The sequence below is a fragment of the Pectinophora gossypiella genome, chromosome 4 (assembly GCF_024362695.1).
Source record: "Pectinophora gossypiella chromosome 4, ilPecGoss1.1, whole genome shotgun sequence".
Lineage (NCBI taxonomy): Eukaryota > Metazoa > Arthropoda > Insecta > Lepidoptera > Gelechiidae > Pectinophora > Pectinophora gossypiella.
The window spans coordinates 1908031-1922560 of NC_065407.1; the positions used below are offsets into that span (position 1 = coordinate 1908031).

Consider the following 14530-nt stretch of genomic DNA (forward strand, 5'->3'; position numbering starts at 1 on the left):
TCCACAGTGGTGTGGACCCATTGATTATATACACTAAATTACACAGGTTGAAGATGGATTCACATATTATCTATATAACATTTTAGTATAATTAACATTTACAATATTTCATGGAAAGGCACGCTTTTAAATTTTTGGCCGTGTCTTCGACGCGTTTCGAACAATTATACATTTTTTTAAACATAATCAACAAAAACATAAAATAAAAAACAAATTGAACTCATGATGTGACAAGACAGAATAGTGTGAAATTACGTTTAGCCTAATGACATTAGTTGTTTTAGGAATGCTTTTGTGTAAGTATTTTTCGTTCGTTCGTACTTGCCAAGAGGGTATAAAAGAAAATAACCATGAACGTCTGGTTTCTAGGAAACTGATACATTATGCGCGCTGAGATAAGATGGATACACAGGTGAAGTACAAAGATGGGAAAGGTTGAGGTGAAGTATAAAGTGAAGTGAATGCAAGACAGTTAAAAGATGCCCAGATTTTTTTTCTCCAATAGGTAACGAAAAATATCCCTTCGATAAAAGGTAACTGTATTGTTGATATTCACACGAAAGGGACCTACCTCGTGAAAAAAAAGTATTTCTTTTTTCACTCAGGTAAAAAACACGAAAAATAGTAGGGATTTTTTAATTTTTTTATATTTTCCTTGTCATTTTAAAAACGGCTCAAAACGTTCCTGTTTCTTTTCTCCTTATACGTAGACTTGGTTAACAATAATTTTGCGAGTTTCTTTCGTTCAAGTCGTTGGCAAGTGTAAGTACAATTTCGGAAAAATGTTTCGTTTAAACATTTCACAATTGTGGTGCATAGTGGTGGCAAAGTAAATGCGTATCAGTCTGGAAGAGCCCTAGCGGAAGGAAGGGAAGCAGACTTTGTAGTACATATTTGAACTATTTTCGTATTTCTACAACTAGTTAAGTGTCAGACGACTCACATATGAACCACTTTTGGCGTGCTTTTGCCTCGTAACCAATTCAGGAGTACGGTTGAAGTGCTTTGGGAGTCGCGAGCTGTAAATAAAAAAAAATGTCTATTAATTTGCACATAAGTACCTACATACATAAACGCGCCCATAACTCTTCAAGGGTTGGGAGAAACACATAACATGACAAACAGCCTATATACGTTCCACTGCTGGGTACAGGCCTCCCTTCAATCAGCCGGAGGTGGAACATAGTCCACCACGCTGCTCCACTGCGGGTTGGTGGAGCTGTTTTTCGGCTAATAGCCGGGACCAACGGCTTAACGTGCCCTCCAAAACACGGACACAGAGGGTGTATCATTTAATCATTTTAATAAGTAATCATGACTATTCTCAGCCAGTTTTGAGACGAAATCTCAAAATGGATTAAAGGGTAAATGCAGCTCGGAACTGATACAAATTAGTGCGGGACAGAGTGTCCCTGTAGGCTCGAGTGCTTGAACATTATAGACGGCGATACGGCTCACCATCTATCACGTTGGCACACCCCGGAAACTTCATATAAAACACCTCGTTTTACACAGACACTACACATTGACGTTATCGTACACGCGCATCTGCGTGTGTGACGCCTGACGCCCATACGATTGAAGACTAAAGTAAGACCGAGGGGGGTGAGGTAAACCTAGCTCTCTCGGCCTAGCCGTTATATGTGTAGTATTTTTACTTATTCTATGACGTTGGACCCATTCTTTGCCCGTGGTCCTACTGCGTAGTCCTACTGGACCATAACAGAAAGCTCGGTGTGGCGTGGGTACTTAGTTCATCTTGTGATGGATGTACTTCTGACTAGTCGTGAGTTATATTGTGTCTTCTTCTATCGTGTGGGTTGTTTGGTGGATTACCAACCCCATCAACCCTGGTTATCAAGTTATATGTGATGTTATGTTATTAAGCTTTTCGTGTATGGTTGCATATTTCCAAGCTGCGTTGAAAGGGGTTCCCCTAAACTTAATTAATGTTTGCGACATCAAATATTTACCCGTAAGTATGTGGCGATTGAACAAGCTTTCCTGGAACCTGATGTAACACTTCCGAACCGTTAGATAGGCACTTTATTTATAAGTTTAATAATATTAGTTCAATGTACCTAAATATTGGGGCCATGATAACGATAACTCCAATATATCAATGTTTATTTTGACCAATTATTGTGTAAAATAAACTGTCGCATTGCAACTTTGTTAACTGACTTCTTTTCTACGTTGTTTACGCCTGTATAGGTATGTTATTAATAGTTTTTACAGAAACTCACAATCGTTAAAAAAGTGGCAAAGCCACAAATCATCCATCAGTAAAGTCGCAGTCACTCCATCCCTCGCAGCATGCTGCACGTATATCGCGGGAATTGCGATAAAATAACCTATTGGCTCTACTATCGCGATATAGTTCGATAAGAGAAGATAAACAGTTGAAGACACTGTGCGTATTTTGATTTCCAGATTGGTGTTTTTATAACAGCGACTCGACTCGGCTTTGTCTGGGTATTTTTTTACCATATCGTCATAGAATAAATAATAATACGCGTAAAACAATGGTAACTCTTCGCCCAAGCTAGATTTAGCTCAACCCCTCTGGGTTAAGACCCATTTCTCATTAAACTTTAGTCTTAAATGGCTGTAAGCCGCTAAGAAGCGAAGTACGCGCGGACTGTCTGTCTCCCTTGTGTTTATACGGTAAGGCGGCACACGTCAATAATAAGAGAAATGGCCAGTATCCAAAGTGGACGCTGTGTAAGTATTACGGTCACGAATACTAACATGTATACATTTTGAAACTAATCTAATCTAGCCTACCAAGATCCCACTGCTGGGCAAATTGCCTCCCCTTCCTCTTTCCATTTTTCGCGGTCCCTCCGGCAAGCGTCAAAGTCGTCACGCCATCTCTTTCGAGGTCTACCACGACGCCTGTACCCATCATGAGGTACCCAATGCGTGACGATCCGTGCCCTTTTGAGTCTGGCGGCTTTGCAACTATGTCACATTAACTTTTTTGTCAAATTAAAGTCTCATTAAATGTCAAATATGATAGTGCGACAGGGTTTTAAAGTGGGTACATATTATTTATTACTCGTGATTGTACTTATTTATGAGCAATAAAGTGGTTTTTTTTATATACGATAGGTGTTAGTTGTATGTAGGTACTGACAGAGCGTGTGGTGCGCCTGCGCGAGCTGTTCGCGCGCCTCGGGCGGCAGGTGCGCCACGTCGCGCTGCAGCAGCCGCAGGTCCAGCTGGCGCGCCTCGCTCTCGTGGCGCAGGCGCACGTCGCGGCTGTGGCGGACCGTGCGCAGTTCCGACAACCTGACGATTTAGAAAAGGTTACGTTGCGTGGCAATTGGCAATCGACTAAAAAATACGATGTAAAACAACAGACCAGCAGGACTAACATGCGCAACATGATAAAAATATCGATCGAATCAATAAATTTTGGCGAAATCGATAGTTTGTTTTTCCCTAACATGCGTGGCACGTGATTATATTCGCATTTTGACAGAATGACATGACTTATTTGGGTTACTTATAACTTACTTATAATGATATCGTCAGAATCGCTAAAATGAGCGTGACTAAATTTTGTCCCGTTACACATGATAGGTAGGAGTAGCTTTTTTGTCTATCAGTGTAGTAAACATGTATGACTCACTTGGCTTGCAGCTTCGGCTTGTCGCCGTCAGGGTCGCTGATGCTGCTGCTACGCGAGGTCTGTCCGCGGTGCGTGTCCACAAAGTGCTGCTCCTTCTCCACGGTGAAACTACTCTCTGGTATAGTCTCTTGACTGATGTTCAACGAAACTTCTACACCGGCAGATTGGCACTTCGATTTCAACTCTTCGTAAGACCTCAGACTGTCTGAAAGGCGTAGTTGTAGTGTGTCTCGCTCGTCAAGCAGCTGAGTGAGCTCCATCGTTAGTTCTTCACAGCGCACATCTCTCTGATGCAACATGTACAGCGCTAAGTCTAGTTCAGCTCGCGGAACGGGGTCAAGTAATTCCTTGCTCATTGCCTCTGCAGCTTGCTCTGCCGATTCCGGAGCAGCTTTAGTATCCGATGCAAATGTAACGTGTTTTTCTATTTTACTATTCTTTAGAATCTCCTGCAAGTTAGAAATCTCATCGCTGAGCGTCACTATCTCCATTTCTTGATTCTCCAAAGCCGTTTGCATTTCAGCAGTTTGACTCGCATTTTCTTCGAGCTTTTTGTTTAAGTCTGACAATTGTTTGTTAAGATTGGTACATTCAATTATTTTCGCATTCAATTCTTGAGTTAAACTTAACTTTTCCTCCTCAGCATCTTGGTGCGCTCTCTCGAAATCTTCTGCTTTTTCGTGCATTTTCAACCTTAAAACAGCCAGTTCCGATTCTTTTTCATATGTCAAGTCTTCTACTTTCTTTTCAAGCTCCAATAACTGTTTCCTAACAGTCTCAAATTCTTCATTTCGTTGCGTAAGAGTTATAGTAAAGTCATGAGTTTTCTGATATATTTCACTGTCTTTTAATCTTAGTTGGTTGGTTAATTCCAATATATTTTCTTCGGATTCTTTCACTTTTCCAAGTAGTTCTTGAACTTGTTGATTTAACTCATCGTTAATAGTCTTAGTCGTTGCTAATTCGCTTTGGAGGTTATGGTATGCTGCTTCGTATCCTTCTGTATGTTCTTGGTTTTTACTAGCCAATTCTTTTATTTGTTTTTCATATTCTTCTTGCTGTCCAAGTAGCTTATTTTCGTACATAACTTTTTCATCTTCCATTTCCGAACGCAACATATCTATTTGATTCATTACTTCGACGTACTTGTCTTGAAGGTTGCGGAGATGTTCCTCTTTATCCTGCAATTTGTTTTGCAGTGAAGTGATCTGCTCCATCATTACCAATTGGTTTGTTTCTTCCTGTGTGGATGACTGGACACTGTCAAGCAGCTGTTCATATTTGGCTTCAGAAGCGCTCAATTGACTTCTAAGTTCTTGTTCCGTTCTTTGGAAGTCTGTTTCCCTCTGAGCCAAATGCTGCTTCCATAGTTCAGCAATTTCAAATCCTCGTTGATCAACAGCACTAGATACTGACGAACGTAATTCGGCCACAGTAGATAACAGCTGGTCGTTTTCAATATTAAGTTGCTCCAATTTTGAATTAAGTTCTTCAATTTGTTTCTTGTATTCGTTTATATCTTCTAACAATGTCATATTTTCAGCTTCTACTTGCATCAATTTATTATTTGCTTTCTCTAAGTCACGTTTTAATATCGAACAATAATCTTCTAATGACCTATACTTTTCTGCTGATGCCAATACATCCATATCTTGCACTTTATCGTCATTCTTCCGCTCTTCATGGCATTGTAATCTTGTTTTAGCCGTTTCAAGTTCCGATATTAAACCATGTACTATGTCCCCAGCTTCAGACTTCGTTTCCTTTAGTCGAATACTCTCCTCTTCCAATTGACGAATGGTTTCAATTAGCATGTCATTATGTTTGACCTTTTTAGCAATAAGTTCTTCATTATTTTCGTTTGTTTCCTTGTACTGAATTTCTAAATCTTGTATCTTTTTATTTAGTATATCGTTGTTATTCTGAAGTTCATTGTTCTTAGCTTGTAGTTCTAATAATTGGGTATTTAATGCATCATAAGTTTCACTCGTAGATTTGTTTTCTTGTAATTGTTTATTTAGTTCCATTACTTGAGTACTGAGTTGTGTTTGCTGAGAAGACAGTTCCTTGTTTTGAGAAGATAACTGATCGATAATTGTTTGCAATTCGTCATTTTCTTTTTCAAGTTTAATTATTTCCTCTCTCAATGCGTCGTCCTTTGGATTCCTAGTTGTAGCAGGAGTTTTATGATCTGGCGAATCTTTAGAATCAGCACCCCATTGCAATGTGGACATTTTATCATTAGCTTCCTTAAACTTGTATTTCCATAGTTCTATTTCGTTGTCTAGTTTTTCTTTCATTTCAGTTAATTTATCATTTGCGTTATTAAAAACTTCATTTTGTTTTCTTAATGCTTCCTTCTCTCGTTTTTCTTTGTTTATGTCAGCTGTGAGTTCTTGAACCTTCTTTTCTAACTCTTGGATGTTTATTTTCATTTCATCTTCGATAGCACTGTCTAAGAAAGATGTTTGAGAAATCTGTTTGGAAATTTTTAGTTCATTAGACAACATTTCGTTATTTGATTTCAATTCTTTTAATTTTTTCAAAGCTTTCATCAGTTTGTTGTTACTTGCGTCTAGATCTGCTTTCAAAGATTCATTTTGTTTTTTAAGTTGTTGAATTTGATCTGTGAGATGAGTCATGCCTGGTGTAACTTCTCCTATTTCTTCACATTCTCCGAGTCCCCAGCCTTCGTCAGAATTGAACGGGTCATCAGACTGCTCAGGTGTACCCTCTTCACCCTTATAGCAAAGATAGGCTTTCTTTGCCACAATTTCTGGTTCTTGAATCTCACCAGAACTCGCTGCTTTGCCTGGACTGGTTTGATGTTGCTCAGACCTTTTAACTACGTGTTTATCTGGGTGGACTGGTTCACTTTCAGAAACTATTTGGGATTCAATAGATGACACGTCAAATTCCCTTGAACCTTCGCGTAATGGCTCTATAGTGGACGAAATCACCATCCCCTCCGTTTTAGGTATAGTCATTTCAAATGTTACGCTTTTCTCTTCCGTTAGTCGTCTGATTTGCTCATCTTTTTGTAACAGACATGTCTGTAAATGTTCATTGCTAGCTCTTACAGTGTTGGATTCTTGAACTAATTGATCAATAACTGTTGAAGAATATTGTACCCTTTCATTTAGTTCAGCTATTTTACTTTCCAAGTTAGACACAATTGCAATATTATTACTTTGGACTGTTTGTAATTTATTATTTAATTCGTGTATGTTTTCATTTTTGTTATTAACAATAGAATTCAACTTATTTATCTCATTAATATATTGTTCCGTGTAATCTGGAGCTCGAGATTGTTCTCTAGCAGAATTGTCAACTAAATCTTGATTGATTCTATTCAGTTCCTCGTTGTTAATTTTAAGAGTTTCAATATTGTTTCTATACTCTTGCAGTCTACTTTCTAATTGTGTAACATGCTCATTAATTTTTTCGTACTTTTCGCTTAAAGTTTTCTTTTCTCTGATGGAATTTTCTATTTGCGTATTAAATTCAGCTTCAATTTCTTCAATCTCGCGCTTTTTCTCCACCAGTAAGTTTTGATGTTCATGCGTTAAGCGTTTCAGATGAGCATCAAGCTCGTGAAGTTGCGATTGGTATTTTGCAAGTTCAGATTCTACAAAATCTGTTCTACTAGCTTTGTCCACTAGTGTGTTGCAGTGGTCTTGTATATCAGAGAGAGATTTACGCAGACGTTGATTCTCTTCACTTAGATGATGCGTTTTGTGTTGCAATTCTTTGTTTTCATTTTCTATCTCATGAAGCTGTTTCTCTACGACTCGGTCGTGGTCCATTAGCACTGCCAGTCTACCTACTAATTGGTCTTCCTGGCTAGTATACTCACTATAAGCTTTCTGCTTTTCTTGTAATTGAGTGTCTAATTGATCTGCTTTTCGCTCTAAAGTGTGTCTTCTATCTTCCATAATTGAAATACTTTCTTCAAGACGACAGATACGATTTTTGTATTTGTTGATTTCAGTTTCGAGGCTCTCAATGTAAAGGTCTCGTTCTTGAATTTTTGCATCTTGTCCAAATTGCAATTGACTCAAAAGTTGCTCTTGATGTTCAAGTTTACTTAACAACTCTGCTATTTGCATCTGTTTTTGACTTATGTCAGCTTCTAAGCTAGATACTTTTGTAATGAAGTTCAAGTTATTTTTCTGTTCAACTTCGTAGTCAGCCAATTTATTACTCAATGTATCTATTTGTAATTTAAGTTTAGCATTTTCATCTTGAGCGAGATATAATACTTGTTGTGTTTCATTAAAATCATGATTTATTTTTGAAGTTTCATTCAAAGTCGTGGCAAGTCTATCTTGTAATGTTTGGATTTCTGTTTGCAAATTCAAGATATCTTGGGATTTTTGTTGTTCAAAATTCAATCTTTGAGATTGAAGACGATTTAATTCTTCTTCAGCATATTTCAGCTTTTCCTGTAGCGCTGGTAGAGTTTCAACTTGTATTAGCAGTTGCTCTACTTGTAAAGTTTTGGCTTCTAGTTCTTTTTGTTTTTCACTCATATGGCCCTCCAATTCAGCGTACATAGAAGACTTTTTTTTCACACTAGCGGCAAACTTCTTTAACTTGTCCATAAGCTCTTTGTTTTTAGTTTCCATAGTAGTACATTGTTCACTTAGAGCAACTTTTTCATCTGTCAGATTTTTTACCTTATCTATAGCTTCTTGTAGCTCTTTCGTGTACTCATCAGAGTGACTTTCTTTTTCGGCTAAAGTACTGCGCAACTTCTCATTTTCTATGGATTCTTTCCTCAATTGCAACTTTATTTCGTGTACTTCCTCATCACGTTCTTTAAGTTGAATTTTTACATTAGACATTTCTTCAGAATATTTTTGTTGTTGTATTTGTAGCTCTTTAATAAGATTTTGTTTTTCAATAAATGCATCTTGAAGTTTTTTCAACTCTGAATCCAAATTAACATTTTTATTTTCTAATGATACTTTTACGGACAAAAGCTGAGCTTTCTCTTCTTCTAGTTTCTTTAACTTGTCTTCGCACTCAGCCAATTTCTTTTGATTTGCCGCTATTTGTTTATTCAAAGTTTTAACAAGTTCTGCGTTTGGATCTTTAGCCTTTTCTTCTTCAAGAACTTCAATTGTTGATCTTAATTTTTGTGAAACATCATTTAATTTTGTTATTTGATTGACGTATTCTGCCATTTCTTTGTCTTTTTGTTGCAATGTAGTTCCGTAATTGAAAATTTGTTTCTCATATTCTACTAAAAGAGATTCAAGTTCTTGTATTCTGGCATCCCTACTACTGGTCGTCATCGCAAAGTCATGTTGTAACTTCTGAATCTCTTGCTGCAACAAATCTTGTGTTTGTTTATACTGCACCAGTTGTTGGTCCGATATTTTATCTTTTTTTACATTGTCTAGTTCTTCACGCAGTTGATAATTTTCATCAGTTAAGGCCTTGACTTTACTTTCATAACCGGAATTTATCTGTAGAAGTTCATTATACTTCTGCTGTTGCTCTTCTAGAGACAAAATCTTCATTTGACAGTCACCAATCTCAGCTTCTCGTTCTTTAATGGTATTCTTTAATTTCAAAATATCTTTCGTAAGTTGTTTCACAGATTTAGTCCTGTTGTTACCTTTATCTCCAGTAGTTTTATCATCATGTTGTGTTTCTGCTGGTATTCCCTCTGCAGTATCCTCTGCAGAAGTGGGTTTCACCATTTCAATACTTTCCTTCATTATTTCAAGACGTTCTCGTTTCAGCTCTTCAATCTGACGATTAAGTTCTTCATTAAGTCCTGAAATTTCTTGTTTTTCACTAGTTAATAATTCGATATTGCTTTGTAGATTGTCACATTGATTACTTAATTCAGCCATTCGTTGTTGTAATGATTCATTCTCAGAACTTATTTTGCTCATTTTCTCCAGAACTTCTTGCCTCTCTTGAGTAAATAATTCAATCTTTTTATTTAATTCAGCACTCTGTTCTACTAAATTCTCGATGTTTTCTTGATATTCAGGTGTTACTGGCATATCTGCATGACTGTCTTCAATTTTGTGCTCTGGAAGCCCTTTATTGTATTCTTCTAGTTCTAACTTCTCTTGAGTAGTGAGAGACTCAACTATTTCAATGGATTCTGCAGAACTTACTTTTTCTGCACTTAATTTTTCAAGTTTATCAGTTAGTTCCATGTTTTCTTGGATGTAATTTTCTAACTTGTGAAGTAATTCTTGTTTCTCTTCTTCTAAGCTTTTGATGGTACCTTCTAGCTGCTCTTTATCTAATTTCAAATTTTCAATGACTAGCTCTAACTCTTTCTTTGAAGCACTTAGCTGATCTATCTGTTCTTCTAATTGCACTGACTTCATTTCAGAGCTTACTTGTTCACTTTGGAGATGCGACATGTCTGCTAATTTGTCTTCCATTTCAACATTCTTCTGTTGCAATTCATGTAACTCTGAAAATAATAAAATACACAGAATAAAATAAAAGAAAAAAGTTAACATAAAAGATGTTTTGCAAACATTAGAAGTGAAGTTCACCTTGGACTAAGTCGAATTTTTGTGCTTCCAGTACACTAATAGATTTCAGTCTAGTCTCTGCCAAATTTTCCATTTCGACCATTTTCTTATAGACATCCGACTCGGTTACTGCAAATAAATACAATTGAATTATGAATAACAAGGCAATCGTGATTAACATAGACATATTTAAGCGAAACTTACGTCTTCCGCTGTCGTAATCTACAAGGTGCAATTGTAGGTTTCCTTTTTCCTCTTCTAATTCAGCTACTTTCTGAGAGAGCTGATGTAGTTCTTCATTCAACTTTACGATCTCCGCATTGGCATCAGAAACTTTGCTGAAGTTATCGATTGTCTTTTGCATTTGTTTTAGTTTTAGCTTATGGTTTGATTTCACTTTAATCATATTTTTGTTAGCTGCGTCAATTTCAGTATTAAGTGCAGCAATCTGATCTTGAGCTGCTTTCAATTTTTCTTCTAATTCTTTAACCTCTTTAGGAAGAGCTGCATCAGAAATAGTTCCCTCGACTGGTTCATAATGCTTCGCTACTTCTGCTTTTGAATGACATAGAGGTTCTATCTCATCAGTAATAACGCCAACTTCTACTAGATTTGCTTGTATGCGCACCTGGGACTTAAGTTCATTCATAATGGTTTCATTCTCCGTAATTGCAGTTTGCAACTCAGATATGAGGGCATCTTTTTGGGAAATCATGTATTCTTTATCTAATATTTCTTTGTTGAGGGACTGAACTACCATTTCTAATTTAGATACTTCGTTTTTACTAGGTTTTTTATCCACTTCTTGAGGTAATGATTCGGAAGACAGTTGACTCCAAGGTGACTTTTTAGACGTGTTCCTAGCACCTTTGCGAGTCGGCAAAGGGCTACCTTTCTTACTTGGGGAACTGGTAGCAGCAGCTTTTGACTCTGTGTTCATGTTAGCCAATTTATTTTCAAGTTCCTTATTGGTTTGGCGGATTTGACAGTTCAGTTGCTCTAGCAATTCAATTTTTTTAGTTAGCTCCACCATGTTGGCAATTTCAAGTGACCCTTTCTCTTCTTCTACATCTTCTCTTTCTTTCTGTGTAAGTTCTGGGACATGTTTAATTTCTTCATAAGACATTTTATCTATTTTATCTTGCAATTCTGATATTTCTTTATTCTTCAATTCTAACTCTTCAAGTAATTTTGAATTCGCAACACTGATTTCAAAACGCGAGTTTTCTAGAATTGTATTGGCTTCTTCTAAACTGGAAATTTTCTCATCTTTTTCTTCTATTTGCTTGAGGAGTCTATTTTTCTCTTCTTTCCATTCCAATTCCATGTTGATAAAGTTCTCCTGCATTTTTATCATTTGCTGTCTTGTATCTTCTAATAGAGATAAAGAATCTTTTTCTGGAATACACAAATATACTCATATAAGATAGTTGATCTATCAACACTAACCACCTTACCAATAAAAAATAAACAATAGGTGAACATATGCCTAAGTTTTTGCCACAAAATTAAATCCAAGTATCAAATAATTCGATTGAACTTTGCTTGGCTTAGGCAGAGGTGTATAGTAAATACACCCACTCCTCACCAGCAGTGTTTGAGTTCCATATAATAGGGGGTGAGCTTATTGTCATCTACGCCTATTGCATTTGTGGATACAGGCGTGATGGTTTGTTGTATTATTCAAATATTAGTATTTTTACCTTTTTTACTCAAACTATCTGACATTAGGGTTGTAGCTCTATTCTTAGCTTCAATTATTTGGTCCTTCTCAGTGATCTTCTCTTGGAGCTCCAAGATAGTAGTCTCCATTGCTTTCATTTTGACCTGGATCACACTCAGGGCATTTTCCTTTTCTTTCAATGTATTCACTAGTTGGGATACATCAGGGCTATCTTTGCTCTAAAAACAAAGTCAGTTACATATTAGAAATATAAATTAAGGCATTATTTACTACCATTTCAAAAACATCTCATAATGAATTAAAACATATACCAACACAATATATACCAATATGACATAATACTAATACAAGATGTACCAATATGACATAATACTAATACAACATGTACCAATATGTTATATTATTATACTAATACATCATGTACCAATATGACATTTATACTAATAACATTATATCAATTCAACATTACTGTGGGTGATGCACAGCATCCACAAAAAAAAAATAGTTTGGATTTTTATACTTTTTAAAATAACAGACTAAAAAGCATGTTGTGTAGTATTAATAATAGCTTATAAATTATAATGATATTTTTTTTTATAGTTAGTATTCTATGCATGATTTGATATTATAGTGTGACAATATTTTAGTGAGCTCTAGTACCCCTTATAAGGCATAAAGGTGGTACATTATGTATGAATGACAATAATCAACGCTGTTCAGAGAACAACACAAAAACAACAAATATAACAAGAATAAAATTTTCTAGCAACACCAACCTTAGTAACAACTGCTTTGACGTCTGCAGTAGAGTCTTTCCTAGCGACTGGGGTAGTCTTCATAGGTCTTTTACTGATCTCCTTATATTGCTTTATCCGCTCCATCAACAGCTCCTTTTGTTTCAGGGTGTTCGCTAGGCTCTCGCTGATACCAGGTACTGAAAATTAAATTTAAATTTAAGAATAAATAGTTAAAAAATGAAACCTTTCTAAAGGACACATGGGATAATATCTAGTGCCAGAAAACCAGTAAGAATAAATGAAGTTAGAGCGCTAATCATTTTATTATTATTTAATAATTAATGTACTTAATGATTGACATTTAAATTATCAATTTTATTTTATTTAACTATTTGCATGTTATAATTTAAATAACTAAAAATGTAGACCATATGTTAAATGCTGACCATCTGCAAACTGTAATACTTACCGTTTTTATTGTGAATAAATGATTATGAATCTAACAAGGACGGTCATACATACAAATAAAAACAAAAGCCGTAATAACTAGTTATGGTATTTATATTGATCAATAGTAAGATTGGGCAAAATATGATAAAAAGTAAAATTAAATGTAGTTAGATTTTAAATAATAACATACCTAGCCATTGGATTCATTTATATATTCATTCCACACCTGTGCTATGTACTAAACCAACTGACTTGGAATGATTATGGAATGTTTAGTAATAAAAGTTGTTACTCATACAAAACTTTTATAACTAATTACTTTGCTTCTGTGTTTATTGCTAATGCTTTGTATACAATTAACATCAATGTGCAATTTTACAAAACCTTTTACAAATGTGTAATAAAACTTATTGAAATGAGTAAAAATGTAATTCAACTTTAAAAAAGTGATATTTAAAAACAAAACAAATTTTGAATAGTATGGTAATAAATAATAGTATAGTCATAATTAAACTCACTATTCAAGGCATCTTGGACTGAGAGAGCACCAGAGGTGTCAGTTGCAACAGAGTACCCAGTTTTCTCACTCATGGTGGACGCCATCTCCGAAGCTGTGTCTCCCACGTCATCATCTTCTATAAAGTTAAACATAAATATCTTTGAAAAAAATGTCTTAATTAACTTATATAAATGGAATGAAAGAATTAAAGCCCCGGAATATAAAGAAGTGTTACAATGGTAACTATGCAACTTATTCAACTTCTTAAATAAAATTGGAAAACTGACAATTTGTTTCAGGTGATGATTAGTCATTAGATTACTTACCAAATGGCCGTCCCAACAACTCCGCTGTCGCTTTTCGATGTTCTTTGATTCTTTTAGATACAAGTGCTGCATTTTCCAGGCATTTCTGTGCTCTTTCAAACTTGATTTGCCTATCGGAAGACGATGACACTCGTGGGTGCGTCTAAAACGTAGTCCATATGTTATTATGAGACCAATACTATTCGATATTTATTCAATAAATGTGAGTTCGATGTGACTTCACATTCGCCTGTGAAGAACATCGGCCTTGGAATTAAGTATAATGCAAATATTTACCTTAGCAGTCTGTACACTCCCTGCCACGCTAGACACTTCACTAGATGATACTGCTATATTGGTATCAGGAACTTCGGATTTGCCTCTTTTTTGAGGATTATCGACGTTTTTGTCGTCCGACATGGCTTATGACTCTCTGCGTACATTAATGATGAGAATACGATGTACAACCACAATAACTACACAGAATGTAAACTAATGAAACGAATAAGGATAATTAATGATGAAATAAATTATATTTTTAAGGAAATTCACAAAAAACCAAAATATTTTGCCACCACCACTTAGCACTTGCCATTGCAATTTTTTTATATTTTTCCACGTCAGCAGTGGAACTACAAAAAGGCGTAGTTATTTTTTTACGAGAAAATAGTGAGTTCTGAATTTTAACTTTTTCGTTATTATCAAT

The 14530-nt window shown here is 35.7% G+C and overlaps 2 protein-coding genes across 2 annotated transcripts in view; both read right to left on the minus strand.

The window, feature by feature from the left end:
* Positions 1-14530, minus strand: part of LOC126366205 (sorting nexin-25) — a 278282-nt gene that overhangs the window by 25023 nt on the left and 238729 nt on the right. The gene's annotated exons all lie outside the window — the stretch shown is intronic.
* On the minus strand, positions 200-14433 carry LOC126366180 (uncharacterized). The gene is made up of 10 exons (XM_050009143.1): positions 14122-14433; positions 13846-13987; positions 13539-13655; positions 12610-12767; positions 11853-12051; positions 10354-11547; positions 10171-10278; positions 3638-10085; positions 3140-3294; positions 200-1019 (listed from the first exon to the last, which is right to left on the minus strand). Exons 1-10 carry the CDS (start codon positions 14242-14244, stop codon positions 940-942), a joined length of 8724 nt encoding a protein of 2907 aa, XP_049865100.1. The 5' UTR covers positions 14245-14433; the 3' UTR covers positions 200-939.